Genomic DNA, 26,922 nt, shown 5'->3' on the forward strand with positions numbered 1-26,922 from the left:
CCCCCCCCCGCAGGATGAACCGACCATCTCTGACCTACGGCGAGGCTGTGCAGTACGGGATGGAAAACGTGCCGTGGCTGAGGCGACATTCGCAGTGGGGAAAGTAAGAAACATGCTCACCTGTTCTGCTCGGTGTTTCTTTAGATGCGTCAAGAAAACAAATTAATTTTAATATGTAAAACATGTAAAGATGTCAGATTTAGTCCCACAGGCGTAAGAAAAAAAACAAATAACAAAAAAAAACGTAAATTTTTTTTTTTAAGGAAAGGAAATTCTTTCAGACCTGTGAACCTCAAAGAATTAAAGATGTGATCAGAGAGACGTCGTCCTGTTCTGTGTTTTAACTTTTTCATCGTCTCGCTCAGGCGGACCGTCAACCTGTTCCTCATCATCACACAGCTGGGCTTCTGCTGTGTCTACTTCGTCTTCCTCAGTGACAACGTCAAGCAGGTCAACACACTCACATAATCAGATGCACTCACAGACTCACCGACATTCACAAACTCACACACACACTCACAGACACAGTTTAATTGTCCCTGTCAGCGTTACAGAGTGAGGTGTTTTTGTACCATGTGATTTTCACCTGTGGTGTTTATTGGGCTGATAACCACAGAGCTGCAGCCAGTGTGACCTCAGTGACCTCACAGATGTTTTAGTTTTGTTTAACTGATCTGAACTTCATAAATCAGTACGGATCATTTCTTCATAAAAAAAACCAAACAAGACTGACTCTGAAAGTTATAAAAACTAAAAGTGAAACTTTAGTTTAGCTTCTAGGATACTTTTAAAGTGAAAATGAAAGATTTAAAGATACATTCAAATAAAAATAAAAAAATGGAAAGCTGTAATAACTCCAGATCAAACCCCTGCATGCAGGTCAGCCACCCAGAAGGCTGTGCCATGTTACAACAAATTTTTGCAAAGTTTTGCACTCATGGAAAACCTGAAAAAGTTCTCCAGAAGTAATCTGTCCTATCAGGCCAAGCGTGAGGAGGCACGCTGAGCTTCATCCACCTGCCTCAGTTTAAAGAAAGTGCAGACAGACTGACTGTAGAGTAAACACATGATCTAATAATTTTATGGATGTTTGCATGAGTAAATATTTAATTATGTTCGGTTCATACTCCTGTGGTTTTGTCTTTACTGAGAGAATAGAAGACCATGAAACACACTGATATGGAGGAAAATCAGATTATTATCACTTATTTCAGCAGGGAGTGTGTGTGTGTGTGTGTGTGTGTGTGTGTGGTGATGGTACCACACAGTACTGACCCACACATACAGTTCTTACACACACTGGACATTCTGGACATTGTTTTCACTTCATTACTTAAATCACGCTGCTGTTATTGTGTATATATTTATTTATATTTCTTCATACATTCTTATATAGTTCTATATTGTGTATTTTGTTGTACAGTTATTTTATTTTCAACTTTAATTTATATATTTTATCTTATTCTCCCAGTTAAATTTACCCTTCATTCTAATTTGTGTTGTACAGTTATTTCATTTTTAACCTTAATTTATATTTTATTCCTTCCTAGTTAAATTTACCCTTTTTAATTTTTCATATTTATTTCCTATCTTATTCATAGCCTTTTCCTTTTTGTTTTCTTTAGGTCACGAGCAGTTGTCCAAGCATTTCACTACATATCGTACTGTGTATGACTGTGTACGTGACAAATAAAATTTGAATTTGGAAATGATGGCGATCAAGACAGGCTCAGTTTGTGTAGTTCAGTTTTTAGCCACTAGGGGGCGCCGCCTGCATGTATTTTGTGTCCGCTCATTTTTGCTGAAGCAGCAGTCAAACATCTGGTGGGCGGTGATTTTACTCAGAGATTCAGACTGACTCGGCTCAGTAAATACAGAGCCGTGTGTTGAAGAGCTGAGCACAAACATGACACAAACAGACCTGGAATATCCACAGTTTTCAACCTTCGGAGAACACAACACATTCCATTTCCAGGTGGACAAGCTCCATGCTCTTACTTTGAAAGACACGTGATATTTGCTCTGTTATTTATTTTCAGTGAGAATTTCGTATGATTTTATGTCTCAGAAAACCTGCACACACTGCCCGAGCTCCAGCTCTGATTGGTTTGAGCCTGCAGACGATCTCTATCCAGTCCTGGGTTGTAATCACTCCTTTGGTGTTTAAGACCTTTTTTAGCGGAATGAGCATCATCCTCTCTTTATCTGACCTGCCTTCACCAGGTGGTAGAAGCTGCCAACGCCACCACCATCAGCTGCCAGACGAACTACACCAACCAGACCCAGGTCCTGGTCCCGAGCTTTGACTCCCGCCTATACATGCTCTGCTTTCTGCCTGCCATCATCCTGCTGGTCTTTATCCGCAACCTGAAGTGCCTGGCCCCGTTCTCTCTGGGGGCCAATGTGGCCATGACGGCCAGTTTGTTCCTGATCTACTACTACTCACTCACGGTGAGCCGCAGGTTTCTCTCTGATTCGATTGCCTTCAGTCAAGGTTGTAGCCTCGTTTTTCACTCTCTGTGGTCTCATTAAGTTGTGACATTGAGCAGAAGCTTGTTTGTTACCTGGATAAGTAAGAGCTCCCTGCAGCAGCAGCGCGTGGTGGAGAAGGTTGTGCGTGCAGCCTGTGAGATGACTGTGGCTGATGGAACATCTGAGCAGCACATTTGGGGATAAGCAGAGCATAAAGGCCACTAGCAGCTTTGAAAACACTCTGGATCTTCTGCTGCTCGGTGGGACTTTTTCCTCTCGGCATGAGCTCTGATTTGAACACCAGGATGATGATGATGATGATAATAATAATGTACTTTTTTAATCACTTCAGATAGTTTTCAGGGTTTGGGCTCATCCTGCTGACCTTTTTTAATGAAATGCATCATCCAGTCAAAGTTTGCAGACAGAAGGTTAACTCGGTGCTCCTCTGCAGATACCTGCACACACACATGCTTTATAATAAATCATGCACAGGTAGTACATTTAGTGCTTAGGTGACCCTCCATCTCGCAGTAGAAAAAGAATCATTCATGTCCCAGACCAGAGTTTGAATTTTCAAAATAAGAGCCAAAAGATAAAGAAATAATGGCATGTGTCTGACACAGCTGGCCGAGCTGCTTGCGTGTAGCTCTTTGAGCGGATGCTCTCTTATTTGTATTGTTGTGAAGAACAGGGCTGTCGTGCAGATAACATTTAACACCTCACTCCATCTGTAATTTTTAAGTCTGCAGCAGTTCATTTTCATTGTGCAGCTTTTTCTCGGCTAATCATGTTAAGAGTAGCGAGGATGCGATTAGTTGAAGAACAGCTCTAACTGGCTGTGGATCTATTTTGTTTTGTTTCTCTACAGAACATCTCAAACCCCACTGACCTCCCAAAAGTTGGCAGAGCTAAAGACTACCCTCTCTTCTTCGGAACGGCCATCTTTGCCTTCGAAGGCATTGGAGTGGTGAGTGAGTGGCTGATGGTAACACATTCACGCATGTGCTGCCGAAAACTTTATGACTGTATCAATGTGAAACACCTGTGTGCATCGATTACGTGGATTATAAACGGCACTGTTATCTTCCCCTGCATTACCGTTGGATTTCTTTATGCAAATGAGGCATCATGCATCAGGCTGCTGTGGGTGGGTGGGGGTGGGGGGGCTGGAGATAGGAGAGCAGCAGGGCTCCAGAAAGAGGGGGATTACACCAGCACGTCCCACTGACCATTTTTAATAACAGAGTGTGGAATGTAAAGTCTGTGAATGATTTTACTCTGTCAAAATCCCCGTGTTCACCTACGTCACGCTCAGATGTGATAATACTGTTGACTGTGCAATTAATGCAGGTGCAACTTTGATATCACTATAAATATTTTCAGATTTACAGGCCCATATAACACAGAGACGGTGCTTTTTAATCGTGTCTTCATCAGTGCAGCACATATCACGTGTCACAGATCTGGAATCTGTGCAGCTGCGAGTGTCAGTGTGAGTCACCTGTCAGAGTAATAAAGTGCATTCTGGGTAAACTTTGAGGGCTCGTGTCAACATATGAAAGGTCTCCTGTTAGCTACATAGGCCAGGCTCACCTTCAAGCTGTGACTCCTTCAGTCATTTTCTAATACTGTCATATTTGAATTAAAAAGTGCCATATTTGGATGAGCAGGCGACCATATGCCACATGACTGAGAGCAGCCGGCTCGGGTTCGAGTCCAACCCGCGGCCCTTTGCCGCATGTTTCCCTCCACTTTCCGGTCAGTCTTCTCTGTATCTGTCGAAGACAGAAAAAGGCCAAAAAATATATTTTTTTTAAAGTGCCAGATTTGCACCCACCCTTGTGTACGCTCAGAGCTGGAAGGTATTCACAGTATGAAGCACAACGTGAGTCAAAATCAGTCGTCCGATTTCAGAGCGTTTAAAGTCCACCGCCGCTCACCGGTGACCATTGAAGCACACACGGTGTGTAACCCAGTGTTAATGTCACAAGTACTCATTACAGATACATTATTGATATGTTATTATTTCACTTTATTGATGTTTATTTAAGAACATTTGCCTCATTTTGACATTTTTCAAAGCATCGTATGACTCTCGCTAACATCTGCCCTGCAGACACGTGTGTTTCAGAGTTGGCCTTTTTCCTGTCCATGCAGTGAAGCTTGTCTTTATAATGATGAAGCCTGGCTGATAAGCTCAATTTTCCAAAAGCTCCATTTAATTCAGTTAAATCTGGTTTATAAAAAAGCAAAGCTTCCTGCAGACAATGGCGAGCTTTCAGGGCATCACAGTGTGAGCAGACACCACTGAGCCTTCACGTGTCACTGAAATGTCCCGCTAACAGCGTTTCTCTCTGCAGGTTCTGCCCCTGGAGAACAAGATGCAGAGGCCTCAGAGGTTCACCCAGGTTCTCTATTTGGGCATGGGCATCGTCACCTTCCTCTACATCAGCCTGGGAACCATAGGATACATGTGCTTTGGAGAGCACATCGGCGGCAGCATCACACTGAACCTACCTAACTGCTGGTGAGATACCGCCACAACGCCCAGGATTAGAAATCGAGTCGAGTCGGCATGTTTAAAAACATTTGTGCTGGTTAATGTCCTGCAGCACTCAGAGAATCACATAAGACACCACGGGATGGGTGGAGTCAGCTGTGCACTCAGATGACTCCACCCAAGAACATCTCCTCCTGTTGTGTCACTGCCTCAAACCTCCAGGAACACAAACTATTGTGTGTGTTTGTGGTGCAGGTGCGTCTCAATACACAAGTCCAAACCTCCTAAACTGAAGCACAGTGTGGAACGTCCAGACTCAGCAGATGCGATGTGCCGAAGAGCAAAGAGACTTAAATCTTCATTGTTTAGAAGAAAGGTGGCAGGATTGGGACCCAGTGTCTCATTAAAATATTAAAACCTGTTTTGCTGTGTTTTAGACCCATAGATAGTAGGGGTGCAACGATACTCGTATCGATATTGAACCGTTCGATACAGTGCTTTCGGTTCGGTACGCATATGTATCGAACAATACAAAATTTTTAATTTATTTTATCAACTTTCCTTCTGACGATGCTGTCTGTGTTGAGCGTTCAATGAATCTATGGCTGCACTGTCGAGCGCAGATTCATTGAGCGCAGGGCAAGCTAGCGAGACAGAAGTTAAGCTCTCCTTGCAACATGGCAAATTGAACCTCCCCCACCCTCATTCAGATCTGGCGTTTGGAACTATTTTGGTTTTCATGTGACGTATGACCCTGAAGGTAAGCGCAGTCATGGACTAAAGTAAAACAGTATGTTGGATGTGCCACGCAATGCTCAATTACATGTGGTGGGAACTAGTGTGTTAGCGCAGTTAGCTCGTTAACGTGTTGGCCGTGCACATTTACTCCGACAGCATCCTAGTGCAAAGACAAGTGGAAGCAGACAAAAACAACATGCATGCTACAAACTTTACCCGAGTCATTTAGACAGCCGTTAGCACATGATTCTCCTTATGGGGACCTGATATGTTTAATATGCTGCTGAGAATATAGCCCAGAAGAAGCGTATAGTATAGCTTTTATTTTGGAAAGAGCCATTTCTCTGTAATAAACTCTCTTTTCCAAAGATGAGTGATTTCCTCGATCAGATAGATTTATTTTTTATTACTTTGTTGTTTCAGCAACATTAAATTTAAAAACTGTACTTTTGAGTTAAAATATATATTTATAATTTTAATAAATGACAAATTAAAAAGGCATGAACATTTTTTTGTATCGAAAAAATATCGAACCGTGACACCAAAGTATCGAACCGAACTGAACCGTGAATTTTGTGTATCGTTGCACCCCTAATAGATAGATAGATACTCAGAGCTGATGCTTCACATCCACAGCTTTTTGTATTTGCATCAGGAAACCTGCAGACACTGCATGATGAATGAATCAGGAAGCCATGGATCTGAATGTGTTTACATTACTTTAGTAAGTCCAGGTGAGAGCTGCTGTTACTGGTTTCTCCTTCAGTTTCCTGGCTCTGTGCTCACATGCTGCACAAGCTCTAGAGCAGGTTATATCTGAGAGTAGGGGGCCAGTGAGAATCCAGTAACATCGAAGGTGGGAACATGCAGACAGCAGCAGTGTGCAAAAGTATGTGCCACCACTCATTTTCCCTCAGCGTTGAAATGACACATTTTGGCTTGTTGCCTCAATCGGGGGCATCAGGAGGACTCTGTCCTCTTGACCTCTGAATTTCACCGTGAAGGCGGAGACGTGCCAGTAGCCCCTACAAGCGTCATGCAGCAGCTCAGTGATGTAGAAAGTGAGCGGTGGTGGATTGACTGAGTCTCCAAAAGTGCAGAGCATGCTGAGATCAGAGTGACAGCTGCATCAGGTTTTAAATCAGTTTTATGGCTCTTATCTGGCTCAGGGGCACACAAGCTACCCCCTCTCTCCAGCGGGACACTGAGGAAATAAACACTCAACCTCAAAGGGTTTTTCTCTGCCTTGGTGAGAGTGGAAATCCTCTCCAGCTCCACCTACCTGCTCTTTAAACTGTCTGTAGGTGAGTGGCAGCCAATCAGAAGAAAGTTCACTCAAAGAGTGGGGAGGCGAAATGGCTTGTTTAAAACATAGCATTATTTTGAACTATGAGTCATGCAAAGCTACTCTAGGAGAATCTAGGAGTAAAAATAAGCAAATGAGCGGGATAGGTCACATTTTTCCACACATTACTTGACTCCTTCCACTCCTTCCTCCCCATTTTCCAGGATGTACCAGGTCGTGAAGCTCCTGTACTGCTTCGGGATCTTCATCACCTTCGCCCTGCAGTTCTATGTCCCAGCAGAAATCCTCATACCATCCATGGTGGCTTGCGTGCCAGATCAGTGGGACACCGCCATCGACCTACTGCTGCGTGCTGTCATGGTCATCTTCACGTGTAAGTACGAGCAGGTCTGCGGTGTCGGGCGGCGGGCTGTTAAATCTGCACACGATGTCAGGCTCAACTGCAACATGTTTCAGACCGAGAGCCGAGCCTTCTTATGTATGAATATAAATGGCACGCGTGTCAGCACGCACGATCGACTTTATGCTGTCACGGGATTTACAAAGGAACTCGTCCTCTTACTGTTATTTGTGCAATCAATTCTCAGACATGTGGGTTAAAGTGTCTGCTGTATGTTCGTGAAGGTTCTCACTCATCCAGGTCATCGTCATCCAAGGTGCTTGGAAAGAAAAGCATCTGGACAATTGGTGGAAACTCCCAGATTTGAGGTGTCCCCAAGAGGGTCATGGACCCTTCCTCTACCTAATCACACGACCCACCACTATATCCGCTGTATGTTTATTCTTCACATTGAGTCACAGCATGGGCTGATTTCCACTCCTCTGCTCAGATTTTCCTTCATGCATTTCTAATGTGAGCTCTCTGAGCAGAGTCGTGGTTTTTAAACACTGTCAGCATCATCTCAGCTACTGCTTGTGCTGGGAATCAATTTAAAGAAATCTAATTTCTGCCTTTGTTCTTTAGAGAACAAACCCAGACCAAAGACCCCGATCTGTTATAAGCAGTTTGGTACTTTCCCTTTCTCACCGTTTAACTGTCGTGACTGTCACCAAACCCCATCTGGGGATGCGAGGTCTTCCTCTGAGCTCTTCCCCCAGGAGGTATCAGACCAGGATGACTCCGGGCGAGCCAATCCAGGCAGGAGGAGCATCCTGGGTCTGGTGTGGGAATGCTTGCTTGTTTCTGTGTTCAACCTCTTTGATTCTGTTCTCTGTAGTCTTCAGACTGCAGAGCTTCACAGAGCAGCATGGCTTTAGGTTGATGTGAAATTGTCGTGTATCTTTAACAGCAGATGAAAGGTCTGCTTTTGGAGTTGCCATCAGCTCCGGCCCGTGTTAGTGGTGTGTGCTGACGCAGGAGAGCAGAGCGAGCGGTGTGGCTGCTCCTGAGTGTACTTCTGTGAGGCGCCTCCTTTATTGTATTTTTATTAGGCTTATTTCTGCAAAGAAAACTGAGTCTGCACCACAGCCAAGGCTCCGCTGACAAATGAGGCTCTTTAACAAGCCGTAATGAGGCAAACAGCACGTGTACAATCTGCTCCTCTCTTGTCTTTGTGCTTTTATCCAGAGCGGAGCTAAAAGGGGCAGCAGAGTAATTTACTCTTAGACATAGTAACAGAAGTGTCCCATTAGAAGGTCGCTGCTGCTGAGTTTTGCTCTTTAATCCCGTCAGTAACAGTCGTTTCAGCTGATTACCTGGACGTGGTTCTGGTTCCTGTGGAACTATTGACTCGAGCCCCTATGTGGCTAATCAGTTCCAGGTACTTCCACAGATGCAGAGAGTCCACAGTACCTGGAACATCCCTGTTTGTTTCTAATGAATTAGAGAGGATTAAAAAAACAGCAGACATACATGAAAAAGACTCATTTGTACTTGTTGAATGAACCTGCACACAAGGAGGTGACTGAGACTGTGAGCTCAGGATCTGTTGTAGTAGTAGTAGTAGTAGTAGTAGTAGTAGTAGTAGTAGCAGCAACTACTACTACTACTACTACTACTACTACTCCTGGACTAAATAAAAATCTAAAAATGTTCACAAGGAAAAGTTTGGCTGCAGTTCCTCTGGTGTCCAGCAGAGGCAGCAATGAGCCACTCCCATAGACTCCCGTGTTAAAAGAAACATGCTTACACGCTGGTACAGACTGTTTTGGTCTCTGTAGATAATTTCACCCTCATAACAGCTGTACAAGGCCTCTTTGACTGACAGGTGGCTGTAGCTGCTAGCTGTCTGCTAGGCTTCACCTCAGCTAACTGGAGTCCCTGGACTGGACATCTGGGACACGCGTTTGTGCTTTTAATGACATTATCTGACCAATAACATGGCTGCTCTAAGGTTACGGTACCGCCCAGGACATCTGAGTGCCTGTTTTAGGATTATGATTGGATGATTCTTAGCACTGACCAACTGTGGGTGCAGCTTTAGCTGATAAACACATCCTGTCTGGTCTCCCTCTGAGGTGGCGAGTGAAGGGACAACGAAGCCACGTGTCTCACATGCGTTCCCTCGCCTGATCCTCTCCCTCCTCCGGGTTTCCAGCAGTAGCCAACAGTTCCCCGTAATAGCCCCGCCAGGCTATTTATAGCTACAGTAGTCCTCCAATTGCAATCGATTCTCATCTGGCCATGACCGCTCATTCTCTAACTGTGTTGCAGGCTCGTGCCTGATTGTGTGCACCGCTGCTGAGTCACGCTGAAGTCAGCAGGGGGCACACTTCCACCTATTGAGGGATCATTATATTTACATTAAAGGCAGAGTAGTTCTTGAAAGTGGGGGTGTATTTATCCTTTCACAGACCTTACAGACTGGAAGCACAGAAACAGACTTTCTCTCCCTGCTGCTTAACTGGTAGTTAACGTCAACTACCAGCTGTTTATTGTTGGTCTCCTCCATCAGCTGCTCAACATCTGCCGGCTTCAAGGTTAGGATCAGGACACTGGATGATGATGAATCTTCACTGAAGTACAGACTGATCATTTTCATATTTATAACGGCCATTAAAGTAATCAATAAATACAGTTTCTGCATCCAACAATAAGACTGAGCCCTCTTGGGTCTGTTATGTTAAAAAGTGTGATGCTCAGGTGTGCTCTCCACACGGACTCTAAAGGTGACTCTAAAAGTACTGCAGAACTGTACCCAGGAGGAATCGGGGTAGAAGGTGATCCTGGTATCAGGTAAAAATGGACCTCTGACCTGTTGTATGATCATCTCCTGTAATGATGGGAGAGAATCATTAAAAGGCTCTATTATTTAAAAAATACTGAAACTGCGTGACAGCTGAGATGAGCTTCCTGCTCGCTGTTAGAGAAGCTTAAACATCTGGAAGAATGGCACATGGAGAATCCACGAACATCACTGCGGTAGTGCAGCAGGTAACCCATAAATCCAGCAGGCTTCACTGTCTGTAGAGGCGTCACATGTGGAGATGTTAATTTGATGGAAACGCTGGTCATGGGAGGAGCCTCAGGTCTTTGTAACGTGGGCGCTTTATCGGATTGTTTAAGATGAATACCGTTTCCTGCTCTCAGGTCATCCTCGCTGCTCTCCACATGAATGACTCCTCACTGTTGATCTTCATTTACTTCATTGCCTCTGAATTATGCAGATGGAATTTGCCTCACTCTGTCGGTTTCTGCACACACATCCCGCGCGTGCGCGCGCACCGGCTGTCTGCAGCTCGTTTGTCCTATGAGTGTAGCCACGCTCAGCAACGGGAGGAGAAATCAAAACACCCGAGCGTCCGGTGGGATTCTCTGCTGGATGCTGTGATAAAGGAGGGGGGGCTGCAGCAGGGACGGTGCTGCTACTGCGTGCACATGTGTGAGCAGGAGATTACTTTAGCTTTTGAATGTAAATACGAGATGAGACTGGGGCAGCACGCTGTTGTCTGTAGATGCTCTGAGGATGCCTCTGAGACTGTCTCCTGCTGTATTCTGTATTTTAGTGACTGATGTGTGTAGTGTGTGATTATACAGAGGTGCTGCATTGCTCTTCTAAAGTGGTTTAAATGGTTTGAAAACAAAGAAAGTCGGCCTTAAATTTTGATACTCGAGGAGAGCAGAGGTGAGTCACCTTCAGACTTGCGTCTCAGTCTTCGAAACGCTCGCTCTTTGCTGTTTTTACATTTGCAGCCATCTGTCTGCAGTGTGATCGGTCAAAGATGGAAAATGTCACAGGAAGTGATTTTGACTGATGTGCCAAATGTGTTTGGCGCTCTAAGAGCTGCTGGACAGCCAAGTCTCGCGTGCTTCCGCGTGAGCTCTCGGGCAGATTAGAGTTAAAAGTGGACGGCCTTGAGCAAACGCTCCCTCTCACTCTGCTGAGCGTCACTCTGACTTGCACTCCTGCACGAAAGGTCAGTTCATTTCAGCGCAGGCAGATTTCTTTTGAAGTGAGCACTCTATTCTAATTTAGTAGAGAGATGGCGGGCAAGCGCAGGAACTCAACGTAGCTGCGACTGCTGCTGGGGATCAGCGAGCCTCTGAGTGGCAGCAGTGGGAATGCTACACGACTTGGCCGTGTTCCTTACAGTCGATGCTGTTATGTTGCTGTGTCTCACATTGATTACCTGAAGGCCACATCTCGTTTGTTGCCGTTTGATCACATTAGAAATGCCAAAAAGCCACACACATGAGAAGAAGAGCCTCTGCTTTGGGACTGGAGATGAAGATGTGCATCGGCACTCTGCTGCGTCACATACCACTGTAAGCTTCAGCTTCCACTTTTCATTCTTAAAACAGGTTTCTAACATGTCTGAAGTCTGAGGAAGAAGCTGTGAGTGTTGTCTGCAAAGCAACAAAACATCTTCTTTAATAATACGAGGTTCTAAATAGTGTAGAAACGCTTCAGAGGTCGCGGGCTCTTTAAACGACTGCACCGAAGCTTAGTTTATTAACCTTGAGCAGGAACTTGTTTCCCACAATGAGCCATTAGAGCCCACTCTGATCCTCAATAAGCCAGACCGGCTCACTTCATTTGGACTGTAGCCTCGAGGAGCGAGCGCTATAACCGCCCCTTCTGTCAGAGTCTCAGAAAAAGCACGACTTTCTACATGATGAAGAACCGCGGCTGCAGGAACTGCACAACTGTAAGAAATACGTATGCAGAAAACTTTATTTAAAAAGTAAAACACAAGATTTTTGTTTGTTTACATCTCATCTCCGTTCTTTTTAAAAACAAAAACTTTTTTGTGCTCAGTTACTCCGGTGTAGTTTTTATTTCGGAGGCAAATAAAAGTCCAAAGTTTACACGCTTTGTCATGTATTCCAAAGCCATGGTGTGAGCCAGATTGGACTCTTTTTGCCTTGCCAGTTCTGGCCTCCGGGCCTTATGTTTGACAGCAGTCAGCAGTTCCTGGGTCTCAATCATGTCAAACTGGACCAGATGAATGGTTAAACTTGAAGTAAGTGTGTGTGTGTGTGTGTGTGTGTGTGTGTGGGGCTGTGACAGAAGCAGACGTTCCCTCTTCATTAACGGTCAGCTTCCTCGTTAACCCTCACCGCGTGGCCGTGTGTGCCGAGACTCGCCGTGGCGCTGAGCGTGCTTCCTTTGACTGAGTCACTTTGCCACAGGCTGCAGCTGAGCAGCTAGCATGTGCTGTTGAGCTGTTGATGGGAACGAGAGAGGACGTGTGGACGTCGCGTGAGCTTTCTCTTCTTCTTCTCTTTGTTGTTTCTTACAACGCTTTGGCACAGAGGTGGTGTGCCACTGGGACTTTGTGCTGCGTGTTGCCGGCTGTCGTATTTTTACCCTTTCACAAACATGATGTGTGCACACGTTCACCTTTTACGGATTCCTCTGGCCTTTGCTTCCTGCGCCTGTTTCGGCTCACCTGTGCCACGCTGTGACTCTGACAAACTGAGTCAAAGATCTGACATGGAGCAGCGTGTATTTTTAGAGGAAGTAACGTAGTCACGTGGAGAGGAAAAGCAGTGAAAGTGTCTTCAGAGGTTAATTAACTGAATTTAAAATGAAATGGAAATGTCCTTTTTCATTACTTCCATGTGAAAAGAGAATTTTCTAACTCAATCAAATTCAGATAGATTGGAAATGAGGTGCAGTCCATGACTGAGAACCACACTGGCATTAAACTCGTCTGGCTCCGGGCTGTGCAGCAGATTTGGGGACCCGGCTGCAGGCATGTGTTCCCACGTGGCCTCAAGAGCATTACTCAGATCCTGATGCGGGACGATAAGACCAGGAGGGTTCCAGCTTATCCCAAATGTGCTGGAAGGGGTTGAGGTCAGCGCTTTGGGCAGTCCAGTCAGCGTCTCCTTGCAGAGAGTGTTCACCCTCACATCATCACCGATCTCTGAGACAGGACCCAATCTGTCTCTGGTGCTGCCGGGCCGAAACATTTCAGACCACCGCAGGGAAAAAGACAAGCCGGGCTATAAATGAGAGGTCACGCTGGTTTATTCACAGCATGCAGGAAGCGGCATTAATACACATACAGTTTATGCAAAGATGAGAAACCGATAAATATTTAAACATCAGTGAAAAATCCACTTCACACTGCATGACTGAGTCACGTTCAACTCCAGCTATCAGGTGACCCCTCCCTCCTGTTGGCTGACATGAACGGTAAAACTGTTTTCATGTCACGGTGAACCGCGTCCGGTTGCTGCCAAAGGGAAGCACTTTGTTTTAGCGAGCGGCACAAGCGTTGAGTCTTTCCGCTTGTTTCTGGAAGTGTGGGGTGTAACGCTACCTGCTCACAGCACTTATCCACTAACCCAAACTATTCCTTGCATTTGTTTTTCCAAATCATGAAAGCTGCATGTGGTCAGGCGTCCACATGCTTTTGACCATATAGAGCTGCATCACTGCATCACTGCATCACTGAGCTCCCACTGTGAGATCGGAGAATACAGGTTTCACCTGATAATCGACCCTAAAGGTCACACATGAGAAATGATTCTGCACGTCGCACATTTTAACCAAACCATCGGCTCTCTGAGCTAAAAGAGACACAGCAAGCAGAGCTGGGCTGCAAGTAGAGAGGTCAGCCTGAGGATTTCTGTCTTTAGCACAGACCTCCTGCTGGGTGGGGAAGGTCAGGCTTGCCCTGCAACTCCATCCTCCTGCACTTCCACCCTCCTCTCCTCCACTTCTCATGCTTCAGAATGTTAGATTAAAATGCAGTGGATGTGTTTTTCCTGCAGATAAGCACGTCAACGGTCAGCCAGTCAGCGTCTCGGGCACCCCACACGTGTTGGTTGTTTTTCCCTCCCCATCGCCTGTTGTACTCTGTATCAGGGGTGTCATACATGTGGCCCGGAGGCCTGCTAAAGGGCCCATTGCATGGCTTTGCAGAGTGTGAAGGCTGCAGTGAAACAAATGAAGTACTTGGATTAGCCAGTAAAAATCTTTTCTGTTCCGGGTGTGTGAGGCAGGTGGAGGGATCCTATTGTATCCATGAGCGATGGGAGAGTTTGCCCCGGCGTCTGCAATGATGCAGACACTTTATCTGTCTGCTGAGATGAACAGAGGCCTGATCCAACAGAGTCCACACCTGTGGGGATGGGGTTAGGGGTCTGGGTAGAGGCTGAAGAGTAAGACTGGGATTAGAATGGGCTGAAATGAATTTCCTCATTAGGGTGGCTCACTACAGCATCTGAGGCAGGGGAGGGACTCTGACGTGCAGGCGGTGCACAGCCATGTTTGATGGTTCAGCATCTGGTTTCTGGGAACAGGCCTGTGGTAGACTCTCTGCTGGTCTGGGAGCAGCTCAGGATCTCTGCGGTAGTTGATGGATGAAAGCATAAATTACTGACTGTGGAAGGTATGTTGTAAAACTTCCTTTCACGTCTGTCAGTTTTACAGAGAGTGGGGTGATGAATCTGTTTCACTTGGTTTTATGTTTTCAGCCTTTTTAAAGGCCTTTGCTTGAATAGTAAATGGACTGGTAATTACATAGTGCTTTTCTACTCTGAGCACTCAAAGCGCTTTTATACAACTAATTCATTCACCCAATCACACCCATTCACTTTTTCTAAACTGTGAAGTGCTTACTGTCTAACATTATACACATTCACACTCCAATGGGTGCATCGGAGAGCAACATGGGGTTAGTATCTTGCCCAAGGATATTTGGGCCTTGGAGCCTGGGATCGAACCACCAACCTTCCGGTTAATAGCTGACCTGCTCTACCACCTGAGCTACAGTCAGGAAATACGAGCAAAATGTGGCATTTTTGCTGTTTGTTGTGGTGAATCTAAATGAGTTAGACACCATGATTTTCTTTTCTTTTTTTTTTTTTTTTTTTCCCCCCCCCTGCTGTGTGTCAAAGCCACTCATGGTGGGCCTGGGAGAGAACCCCGGTGCTGCACGAAAAAGGAACATGAAAGGCCACTTTGATTAGCCAAGTGAACAGGAAGTCCACTTCAGTGTGATTACAGGTAGCTTTGGCAGGTTCCCCAGCTCTCTGCGTCTGTGTCAGGCGCCCTCTCACTCATAACAGTTAACAGAGGTTGTGTTTGCCGGGCAGGACAGAGGTGTGTGTGTGTGTGTGTGTGTGTGTGTGTGAGAATTTCTTTCCTGTTTGTCATGCTTGTTTTCAGCTGTGCGCTGCGGGATGAGACACGAGCTTAAAAAAAAAAATTCACGACTTTTCCATGTCTGAAGCTGAAGTTTCAGTCCCGCCCTGAGGCTAGCACCGCGAGAAGGTGATGAGTTAATGGAGAAAAGGACGGAGCTGAAGACCTCGACTGTTGAAAGACGGGTGAATCAGGAGGGTCCTCAGTGTCTGTGATCAGATTGTAGGACACTGTGTATAAACTGCACTGTTGCTGAAGGTCTGCACTTGTGTCACATCTGGATTGTTAAGTTTAAAATCAGAGTTTCTGTGTTAAACCTGCTGCTGCTTTTAGAACAGGAGGGAATCATGTGAGACCGCATCAGAGCGTTTCCCTCTCCTCTCGCTGCTGCCTGCTGCTGTTGTCTGAGATTCATCACTTTTCCTTTTCAAACAACTGCATGGGATGATATTATAAAATGTTGGTGAATGTATATGTTTGAAATAAAAATGAACTGAACTGAACTTCTTAGAGCTCACATTTATACATGGAGCCGCATCCATCATCCCCTCCCTCACGGCTGCACGCCACAGAGCAGTGGTTTCCCACAACTGTCGTGTTTGCAGCTGCGGGCGAACGCCTCCGTGCACTCGCTGTAACCAGCCAGGTTGATGCTTATTAAACTGCTCTGGCAGGAAATCCAGCGGCTGCTCGAGGCCAACTCTGCGCTTAGAACAAACACTCAGGTGTATGTTTCCAACAAGTCTGTTTTAATCGGGTCAAGCTCCTCATCAAAGCTGCACAGAGCACCGCACACACCGCTGGATGTTTCTTCTTCACCTGTTCCCTGTCACAGACGCCGATAACTGAAGTCAGCAGCTGTTTGAGAGAAAGACGAGAGAGAGAAACACAAAGAGGAGCATGTGCGTGCAGCTTCCAGCGTCACGCTCGTTTGGGCTTTTCTTCTTCTGGCGTTTCCTGTAGTTACAGCGATATTTTAACCACGGGTGTGGGTGCAATTGCCGGCATTAAGTCAGTAGAAAAAGGAGCAGAATGGAAAATATTGAGAGCATCATGGCAGGATAAATTAGGCAGTGAGTGTTTGCAGTGAGATTATAGCATTTAAAGAAGTAAACAAGTGTTTGTGATGACTTCAGGGAGCCCTGAGTGTCAGACGCAGGAAGAGCTGTCGCGCTGCCTTCATGTGGAGTCTGAGCCACGAGGGAGACAAAGTGCTCCTAAAACGTCCGACAGGGTCACGGACATTCACGTGGCGATGGTCTACCTGAGGACGGAGAGCACGGGGAAGGTGTTGTTTACCTCGAGAGCACGTTGTCTCGCTGCCGGTGCTTGTCTGAATCTCAGTGATTTCTAAACGGAGAAAGCTCTCTCTGTGACTCCTGCAGTTCTCTGTGATGCAGACACCGTAAAGCTTCTCATTAACAGGAAGTAATTGTTTCCCTGCAACTGAAGCAAAATGGCAGTGATGTAGCATGGCGGCAGAGAGACGGACAACTTTTACTTCATTTATCACATCGTGCTTTCTCCGTCTGTAACTCAGTCATGGCTCAAAGAAGCTTTCGTGGTTGAATAAAAAGAAATAATCATGTCAGTCCAAATTGATTACAGCCCCTGCAGGCTCGAGACGCCCCCCCCCCCCCCCCCGAGATTAAATGAGTCCCTACTCGCCCACGGGGAGGAGGAGCTGCAGTGATGGCTTCTGTTACCTTCTACCTTTGTAATTTCAAACGACCATGAGCCACGGTAAATTGAACCAGTAACTGTGAGGTTGTGCATCCTTTCTCCACCTGGCCGACCAGTTTGATTGCTCTCACAGTGACTCCCAGAGGCTCAAATAATCCATTTATTTTCTGAGGAAATTCTAACCATTTCCCGTACAATCTAAAAGAGCAGTTTACCGAGGACACATCCACCCCCTCCGACAAAAGTTTGTAATTGAATCGCAAGGAGATGTTTAGACTTTTGCTCATCTCTGGATGGAGTCCCTCCTCAAGCAGACTTATGTTTCTTGAAGTGAAAACTCTTTTTATTCCTCGCTGGAGTCGCAATTACTCAGATGGGCTTTGGGCATGTCCTAAAAAATTAAGGTACGCTGCCTCTTCCTGTGAAAAAGCATCAAAGAGAGTTTGCAAATGTGTCTTTGTGACTGTAACAGGTGTAAATATTTCAAGTTTTAATCATCATCTACTTTTGCAACACACGCTCATCAGAAAGATATAACAGGGCGGAAGTGAGCTTCCTCTGAAGGGTGTCTGAGCTCAGCCTCGAGGATTTTGGTCCGGGTTTTTATGACGTCATTGTGACATCATTACACAGCTGAGATCTGTGACTGTGAGGCCGTCTGGGTGCAGTGAACTCATGGTCATGTTATAAAAACCAGTCTGAGCTTTGAGACATGGAGCTTTGTTATCCTGCTAAAAACACTGAAGAAGCAGCAGTTGTCCACGAGCAGAACTGAAGCAATCCTTTTCATATTCGAGACACGCAGCCAGCTTTCCCATATTAAAGTTGGAAAACCCGTCGTCTGTGGAGCATCTTCCAGCGTGTGATACTAAAGGTCATTTCAAGGAGACGGGTAAGGTGAAGTAACAGCAGCAGGATGTACAGCCTGACTTTCCAGGATTCAAATGGCAGATAATGGAATATGGATAAACAGGGCAGAGTTATCATCTGGGAAAATCAGGAAGAGGAGGAGCGAGGCTCAGTCACGGGCCAGGTGTCACACTAAGGCCGGCCTCTGCTCCGGAAAAAGCCCAAAATAAGGTTTTCAACCCAAAGCAGGCAAACTGTGCAGCTGCTGCAGGAAGGTAGCGTGCAGAATATACAGGGAGTGCAGAATTATTAGGCAAGTTGTATTTTTGAGGAATAATTTTATTATTGAAAATATTTTCAATGAACCCAAAAAACTCATTAATATCAAAGCTGAATGTTTTTGGAAGTAGTTTTTAGTTTGTTTTTAATTTTAGCTATTTTAGGGGGATATCTGTGTGTGCAGGTGACTATTACTGTGCATAATTATTAGGCAACTTAACAAAAAACAAATATATACCCATTTCAATTATTTATTTTTACCAGTGAAACCAATATAACATCTCCACATTCACAAATATACATTTCTGACATTCAAAAACAAAACAAAAACAAATCAGCGACCAATATAGCCACCTTTCTTTGCAAGGACACTCAAAAGCCTGCCATCCATGGATTCTGTCAGTGTTTTGATCTGTTCACCATCAACATTGCGTGCAGCAGCAACCACAGCCTCCCAGACACTGTTCAGAGAGGTGTACTGTTTTCCCTCCTTGTAAATCTCACATTTGATGATGGACCACAGGTTCTCAATGGGGTTCAGATCAGGTGAACAAGGTGGCCATGTCATTAGTTTTTCTTCTTTTATACCCTTTCTTGCCAGCCACGCTGTGGAGTACTTGGACGCGTGTGATGGAGCATTGTCCTGCATGAAAATCATGTTTTTCTTGAAGGATGCAGACTTCTTCCTGTACCACTGCTTGAAGAAGGTGTCTTCCAGAAACTGGCAGTAGGACTGGGAGTTGAGCTTGACTCCATCCTCAACCCGAAAAGGCCCCACAAGCTCATCTTTGATGATACCAGCCCAAACCAGTACTCCACCTCCACCTTGCTGGCGTCTGAGTCGGACTGGAGCTCTCTGCCCTTTACCAATCCAGCCACGGGCCCATCCATCTGGCCCATCAAGACTCACTCTCATTTCATCAGTCCATAAAACCTTAGAAAAACCAGTCTTGAGATATTTCTTGGCCCAGTCTTGACGTTTCAGCTTGTGTGTCTTGTTCAGTGGTGGTCGTCTTTCAGCCTTTCTTACCTTGGCCATGTCTCTGAGTATTGCACACCTTGTGCTTTTGGGCACTCCAGTGATGTTGCAGCTCTGAAATATGGCCAAACTGGTGGCAAGTGGCATCTTGGCAGCTGCACGCTTGACTTTTCTCAGTTCATGGGCAGTTATTTTGCGCCTTGGTTTTTCCACACGCTTCTTGCGACCCTGTTGACTATTTTGAATGAAACGCTTGATTGTTCGATGATCACGCTTCAGAAGCTTTGCAATTTTGAGACTGCTGCATCCCTCTGCAAGATATCTCACTATTTTTGACTTTTCTGAGCCTGTCAAGTCCTTCTTTTGACCCATTTTGCCAAAGGAAAGGACGTTGCCTAATAATTATGCACACCTGATATAGGGTGTTGATGTCATTAGACCACACCCCTTCTCATTACAGAGATGCACATCACCTAATATGCTTAATTGGTAGTAGGCTTTCGAGCCTATACAGCTTGGAGTAAGACAACATGCATGAAGAGGATGATGTGGACAAAATACTCATTTGCCTAATAATTCTGCACTCCCTGTATATAACTCCTTTTTTTTTTTTTTTCTCTCAGAATGAGATCCAGTAAGAGTGTTGCTAAAGTACCCACTGATGCAAAAAAAGTAGAGTAGAGTAGAATAGCCCTTTATTGGCATTGTGCATTTACAATGAAATTATGGGTGCTCCACACCAACTGTGCAGGAATCAAATATAAACAGTAGACAGCTGGGATAAATGCCTGACCAGAGCAATGTATACAATGCAGTATAACCTTTGTTTTCCCTCCCAGAGGCCAAATCAATCTGAGCGTGTGTCTCTGGAGTGGCGCTCATGGGCGGAGAACTTTTTGGCTCTGGCTCGTTGATAACGCAGCACAGACTTCTTTAAGCTAATGACTGCTTTCACAGTTTGAGCCGTTTTCTCTGTGGAGTTTAGTCTTCTGCCAAAAAAGGCAACTTTAACTTATGCAGACTTCGGTTATTCCCAGTGAAACGGCCCGGGAGTTACTGAGCACACCGAGCCACCCCCGACATCTTTAATGAGGTGCGGTCCACCGAGCGACAGACAATCAGAGAGCCCGCCTGCCTGCCGCCGCCACGGGCTTGCTTTCCTCTCTGGGAAGTGTTTGCCAGTGGCGCTGGTACCCTCTGACTCCCTGTGGAGAAAGTAGACCAAAGCCCTCCCAAAAGTCTGATCCCACCTCGGAGCATCACCACTGCTGGACGCAGCTGAAGGTAGGGGGTCCATCTCTCATTTAAAAGCTTTTGGCTCAGTTCACAGGCTCCCGCTGACGGGCTAAAAGCCACCGCACCCCCATTTTTCTTCTGGCTGTGAAACCAGCCTGGCCTTCCCAGTGTCTGTTGATGCTGGTGGGTTTAAATAGAAAGTTATACACATATTCCAAACTGACGCTGTCTGAACAGAGGGTAATGGCACTGAGATGCACTGATGCTGTACGCTCTGCAGCCCTACCTCTACACCTGAGGGGGTGTGGTTAAAGGCATGACGAGGTCAGCACAGAAGGGAGAGACCTTGTCATGCTCTCTTGGCTGTTGTTGTTATTGAGTCATTTAAAATGAAAATTTTAGTTGGTATCTGTGACTCTGCTCTGTTTTGGTTTTATGTGGAAGGATGTTCTCTGACTCTGCTTTTCTCACCTGTGGAGTGTTCCTGCAGGGTTCAGTGCTGGGTCCAGTTGTATTGTTTTTCTTTTTCTGGAATTTCTTTTAATGTCTATGCCATGACACTGTGCTGTGCATGTTTTTAAGCCTCAGCAGACGGGTAGGCTGCCCACTCTGGTTGAATGTTTGTTTTGGATTGATGATTAATAATTTCCTTGTTTTAAACTCTGTAAACTGAGCCCATGATTATCGCTCCTCCTGATGTACTATGTAAGAATCAGTCAGGTGATTGCTTCCTTCCTGCACAGTGTTCATAAACATCATGTAGTATTTGATTCGTCTTTGAACTTTGACTCTGTAAGCCTTATGTCACCTTCCTGTTTATTTACAGAATAAATGTAAGCTATAGGGGGTGTCCAAATTCATGGGCTGCATCCTCCTGAGGCCGCATTTGTAGGCCGATTTCGTCACAGTGACGCAACAAAGGCTGTATCCCAATTCGGGGTCTGCAGCCTTAAAGTACACAGCCTTAACGGTCCACAAGGGCCGCATACTTAAAGACCGCTAAGGCCGGAAGTGCGAGGCTTGTGAAATGGGACGGTCTAGCCTTCGTTGTGCTGCCCAGGTTGCCTAGCAACCATGATACTAACAGCTGGAAACGTTTTATACAGCTTTGTTTCGACAGAAATGAAGGAGAAAATCTTTTGTTCATTTGTTTGTTTGTTTCTACATGAGCTTTGATCATTCTCTGTAAGATTAAGGTCAGCTATTGAACGGCGTATATTTTAAAGCAGCGGTCCCCAACCCCCGGGCCTTGGACCGGTACCGGTCCGTGAGTCGTTTGGTACCGGGCCGCGAGAGTTGAGGCTCAGGTGTGAAATGTATGGTTTTCAGGGTTTTTATCGGTTTTCAGCGTTATTTTGTTATCGTTTTTATCGTTTACTCGGTTTTCCTGGGTCTTTTCACGTGTGTTATGAATAAATCTTCTTTTTCGGTACCGGTACTAGTTTTATTTTGTTGTATTTATCCGCGACACCTTAAAGGCCGGTCCATGAAAATATTGTCGGGCATAAACCGGTCCGTGGCGCAAAAAAGGTTGGGGACCGCTGTTTTAAAGTAAAGGCTTTAAAACCAAGTTAGTACAAACGTCACTAATGTCACATAACTTTGCCGACATGTGGCCAACAGTAATGTTTTAATGTTCTTCGTTATTAAACATTTGCACATAAATAAGTGACATAATATTCAGTACTTAAAGTTTACTCTTCGGGCGCCCCTCATCCACAATTTTTTTTTTTGTTTTGTTTTTTTTTTTTGTTTTTTTTCAGCAAAATTATCCACACCCACCGCGGTGCTATGCATTCTGGGATATGTCGGGCCACGAAGTCTACACCGCCACGTACTTAAAATTCAGGGAAATGAAGGACGTATTTGAGGGCCGCATTTCGAGCAGCCTTTGAATTGGGACAGCCTTCGTCGCGTCGCTGTGATGTAATCGGCCTTAAAATGCGGCCTTTAAGGCTGCAGACCCTGAATTGGGATACAGCCAAAGGCTGTCCAAATTCGTAGACTCCGATCGGTACCACGCATGCACAAATCTTACGTCACTTCCTCTCTTTGCCAACAGTTAATGTTTTTGAATGACACGGTTAGCTCCCAGTTAGCTCCTAGCATTTCTCAACAGCTCTACCTCCTTTTTGACGGCCCGGGACATTTAAACAATGGACAATCCGTATACAATGATGTGATGCCCAGCCTTCCTAGTCTTCATCTTTCAGTGTGTAGCATGCTCTCTCTCTTTTTAAACCCAGGCAGAAAAAAAATTTGTTTTGTCTCTGAAGCCCTAAAAGTGCTACGACCAAATTAGCGTGCTCAGAGTGTTCTCTCCGGCACTTTGAAGATCCACGCCTCCTCTCCAGGGACCACGTCTCCTCCCCAGAGAGGCTCAGCATGTTCTCTAATAAGCCTCACTCGCCTCACAGCTCCTGCCTCATTTGATGACTCGGTAAACTGCAAAGCTTCAAATGGAGTTTGAAGAGCAGGCTTCAGGAGCCGTTCCCCAGAGGTGACAGGTTTCCGCTCTTGTTGTGTGAAAGCTCGACTTTGCCATTGCCCCAGAAGTTAATCTGACAGATCTGAGCACGATCGATTCTGGTTGAGAAAATCTTTTATCAGCTGATTTGTCCCGTGCGCTCGCCACAGAGAGGAGCGTGACTTGAACCTGCTCATGTGCAAACATTTTCAGGCAAATGCTTTGACGTCTTGTCAGCGGGCCGCTTGTTTTGTACGAGCGCGGTCGGCCATCGCCCTTTATGCCCATCTCCACGGCAACAGGTGAAGGCACTTCAGGTCCCCAGTGACTTCAGTGTCACGGTCGGCGCTTCCACCAACACGTGAGAACAAACTCCACATGGTGGGAGGCTCTCCCGCCGCCTCCTCGGTTTGCTGTCTTCCCCTCTGGCTATTGCTGCTCTCCGACCTCACTTCATCTCTCAGCCGTCACTTCTCCTTTTTCAGCATCAACTTTATGTTGCCCATGATTTAAAAATTAATGGGCAACAGACTCGCTATCAGGAAAGATGAGGACACTCGTCTTTAATCATCGAAAACAAAAGGTCTGGCAGTCAAGCGTTCACTGAGATCCAACGCTCACCAGGTATGACAAATGTTCACCTGAGCAGCCACACCATGACCCAGCAGGTTTGAAACTGCTCATTAAACACACCTTCTCTTCTCATTTCCAGTTCTGTGGTAATAATCAGTCTGTTAGATAAGCTTTGCATGATTCACAGTTGAGAATAATCCTCCTTTGTCTGACATGTTTGCTGGTCCAGGTGTGTTAGGAAGATCTCCTGTGTGACATCATCACTGCGCAGTCTGACCTTTGGCCTCACAGTCGTTCATGAATAAAAGTGTTTTGGAAATCCCACAGAGGGTTTGCTGTGCGCCCAGAGGAAAATTACCTTTTAGAGAACCGTGGATTGTTTCCTGTAGAAGCACTGAGCTCATTAGAAATGTTTGAGGTCATGTTCCACTTTAAAGATGACGTTGTTCACTAGGGCTGCACGATTAATCGTTAGAAAAGCGCGATCTCGATTCATATTTATGTGCGATCTCATTTCCAAATGACAACGATTTTTAAAAGAAAAAAAAAAATAAAGACGATTGTACCGCATTTTGATACGGGACATAATCTGCATGAAAAACAAGCGCTCACGCTTCCTGCTCAACAAATGACAAGGGCGGAGCCTTATACCACGTGATACAGAAGCCATCTGGCAGGGAAAAAACAACAGAGCACGTGAAAGTGCCCGAGGGGAGAAAACACAATGAGCGCAGAGGAAACGTTTCCTGATGGCGGTGAGAATGACACCCCCACTGTAAAATTACTTCCAAGAAAAGGTTCTCATTCCTCCGTGTGGAAGTTTTTTGCCTTCAAAGAAGACAATGAGAGTCAAAAAAATATCATTTGCAAGCTGTGTTTTGCCATAGTAGCAGCACCGCAAGGTAACACTACAAATCTGTATAACCACCTCAAACGTCACCATAAAGTGCAATATAACGAAGCTGTAAAGGCCAAGAAAGTGACAGGAGAAAATCCGTCCCCGTCAACCACCCAAACATTAATAACGGGAACGTTATACAGCGCTTCCCCATACCCGTTGACCTCCCGCAGGCACAAAGAAATTACGGAGGCTATCACTTATCACCTGACCAAAGATATGGCTCCCATCAACACTGTGCAAAACGAGGGATTTAGGAGAATGATCAACATCCTAGACAAACGCTACACAGTGCTGTTCCGCAACTATTTTAAAAATGTTGCACTACCTGCTCTATACACGCAGTGTCGAGCAACAGTGGAGACGGAATTACAAGCAGTACAACGTTTTGCGGCAACGACAAAATGTGAGACATTTATTGTTTTTATGTTCTGTCTCAACTGTTACAAAGTTGATGTGCAGTTAATAAGTGCAAGAAATATTTATATTGGAAAAGAAAATCGTGAGAGAATCGTGATCTCAATTCTAAGCAAAAAAATCGTGCAGCCCTATTGTTCACTGTGTCCTCCTTTCCTCCTCTCGTATCCCAGGTGCCCTCGCCATCCTGATCCCAGAGCTGGACCTCGTCATCTCGTTGGTGGGCTCGGTCAGCAGCAGCTTCCTGGCGCTCATCTTCCCACCCCTGCTGCAGCTCATCGTTTTCTACGGCGAGGGCCTGTCGCTGCCGGTGAAAGTCAAGAACCTCGTCATCAGCCTGGTGGGGCTGATCGGCTTCGTCACGGGGACCTACATTGCCATCGTGGAGATCGTTGCCCGCAACGGACACAAGCGCGACGAGACGCCATCCACCTTCTTGGTTCAGTGATGAAGTGGCGTGACTCCCGGCGGGTGGATGGAGGCCTACTCGGGCCATTTGAAACCATTTTAGTGCACATTTGAACTTTTATCTCATTTTATCTGCTGCTGTTGGACATCACAGCTGTTTCAGGATAAATCTGTGACATGTCTACGATTAAGGACCATGGAGAACCTGTGGTGCTCGATGTTTCACTGCTGTGTCATGTTCTGTTTGTACCTGACAGTCACGCTTTATCAAGTCCATCCTTTTAGTGCAATCTAACAGATTAATGATGATTGAGAAGGTAGGAGATGGTACGGGGGTTAGAGGTAATTTATTCTTTTGACTGATTATTGTTTGTGGTGTTTTAGTCAAAAAATCAAACTACCTCAGTTTTTAACATCCAATTTGGAGCCTTGTAAAACACCTTCGCTTCACGCAGCCCCCAGTTTAGAAGTAAACATGTTTGTTTAGCACTTTGATTTCTGCCTTATTCACTTTGACTATAGTTTTAAAATCGCTTTAAAAAATTTAAAATCCGCTGTTGCTTGGGTCGAGGGTCATAGCGGTTCTGACGGGAATGCCTCGAAGTGCCAGGAGATCGTTCGTATCTCATCACAGCAGACTCACCAGGATGACACAGCAGCTGTTAAACAGTACAGCTGCTTTCTTGCTCTCAGCTTTGGGTCAAACTGTGAGCTTTGACAAACAGAACAAGGTCACAGGTGCAAGAGGCAGAGCCTGTGAGGGTCTCGGGATCCTCTGGGAGGAGTGTGGCAGGTGTGCAGGGATTAAAACCCCCTAAAAATGTGCCAGATGTTCTTGTGAATATTACAGCTGCATTAGTGCCCGATGATAGGTCGCTACAAAAAAACGCCATCAGGTTTGAGCTGCATGTATCTAATATAGCAAGTTTTAACTGCGGGCTTGTAGGTGTTGTCGACGCCTCACAGTGAAGCGTCTGTGCTGCCGTGTGTCTTTGTTCGTGTGGCATTAGATAACAGACTTCTGGTTTCCCTTCACCTGTGAAGTCACCTCATGCAGGGCTGGAAGTCGTTCTGTGTGTGTATATATCCATCCATCGTAAACGTTTGCACATGTAAATACTCATCTAAACTATAATTTTCCTTTTCTGTTGTAAGTGTCAGGTTGCAGCTGATCAAATGAGTGCATTTCAGCATGAAAACATCAAGAAATGTAAAATATTCCAAACTTCATCCAGCTTGACGGCCTGCGTCCTTCATATGTGTGAGACCTTCATTTGCTAAATCACTCTCATTTCTTTACTCTTTACTTTCTCAGAATAAAGATGTTGAAAGTCCAAGTTCGTGCGTTTCAGTCTCTTCGTATTAGCAGGATGACTCATAAGGATCTGAAAACTCGCCAACTCCTGGAGCCGATCCAGAACTGGGTTCGGAAATTTTTAGAGGGATTTGTTACTGGACGTTTGGCATCACATCCTGACAAATGAGGTAGAAAATGAAGTTGTTCGTAGCACACATGATTAAAACTCTGTTGATGACCCCAGAGTAAGAGCATCAGAGTCGGTATGACTGAACAT

At 45.5% G+C, this 26,922-nt stretch overlaps 1 protein-coding gene across 3 annotated transcripts in view; it reads left to right on the top strand.

Annotated features, from left to right (window-relative positions):
* slc36a1 (solute carrier family 36 member 1) overlaps window positions 1-26,685 on the top strand; it is a 34,258-nt gene extending 7,573 nt beyond the window's left edge. For 2 of the 3 annotated variants that reach the window (XM_005943786.3, XM_042228877.1), the window contains exons 6-12: window positions 14-103; window positions 366-450; window positions 2,224-2,451; window positions 3,344-3,442; window positions 4,836-5,002; window positions 7,223-7,392; window positions 25,114-26,685. In XM_005943786.3, coding sequence (XP_005943848.1) covers window positions 14-103; window positions 366-450; window positions 2,224-2,451; window positions 3,344-3,442; window positions 4,836-5,002; window positions 7,223-7,392; window positions 25,114-25,388 — 1,114 coding nt within the window. In that variant the 3' untranslated portion in view covers window positions 25,389-26,685. Of the gene's footprint in view, window positions 1-13; window positions 104-365; window positions 451-2,223; window positions 2,452-3,343; window positions 3,443-4,835; window positions 5,003-7,222; window positions 7,393-9,913; window positions 17,187-25,113 lie in introns of those variants that run through there. The other variant, XM_005943788.3, reaches the window with a different exon arrangement.
* Window positions 26,686-26,922: the final 237 nt, after the last annotated feature.

Source organism: Haplochromis burtoni, unplaced genomic scaffold (genome assembly GCF_018398535.1).
Source record: "Haplochromis burtoni strain Fernald_Lab_line unplaced genomic scaffold, NCSU_Asbu1 Contig_361, whole genome shotgun sequence".
Taxonomy (NCBI): domain Eukaryota; kingdom Metazoa; phylum Chordata; class Actinopteri; order Cichliformes; family Cichlidae; genus Haplochromis; species Haplochromis burtoni.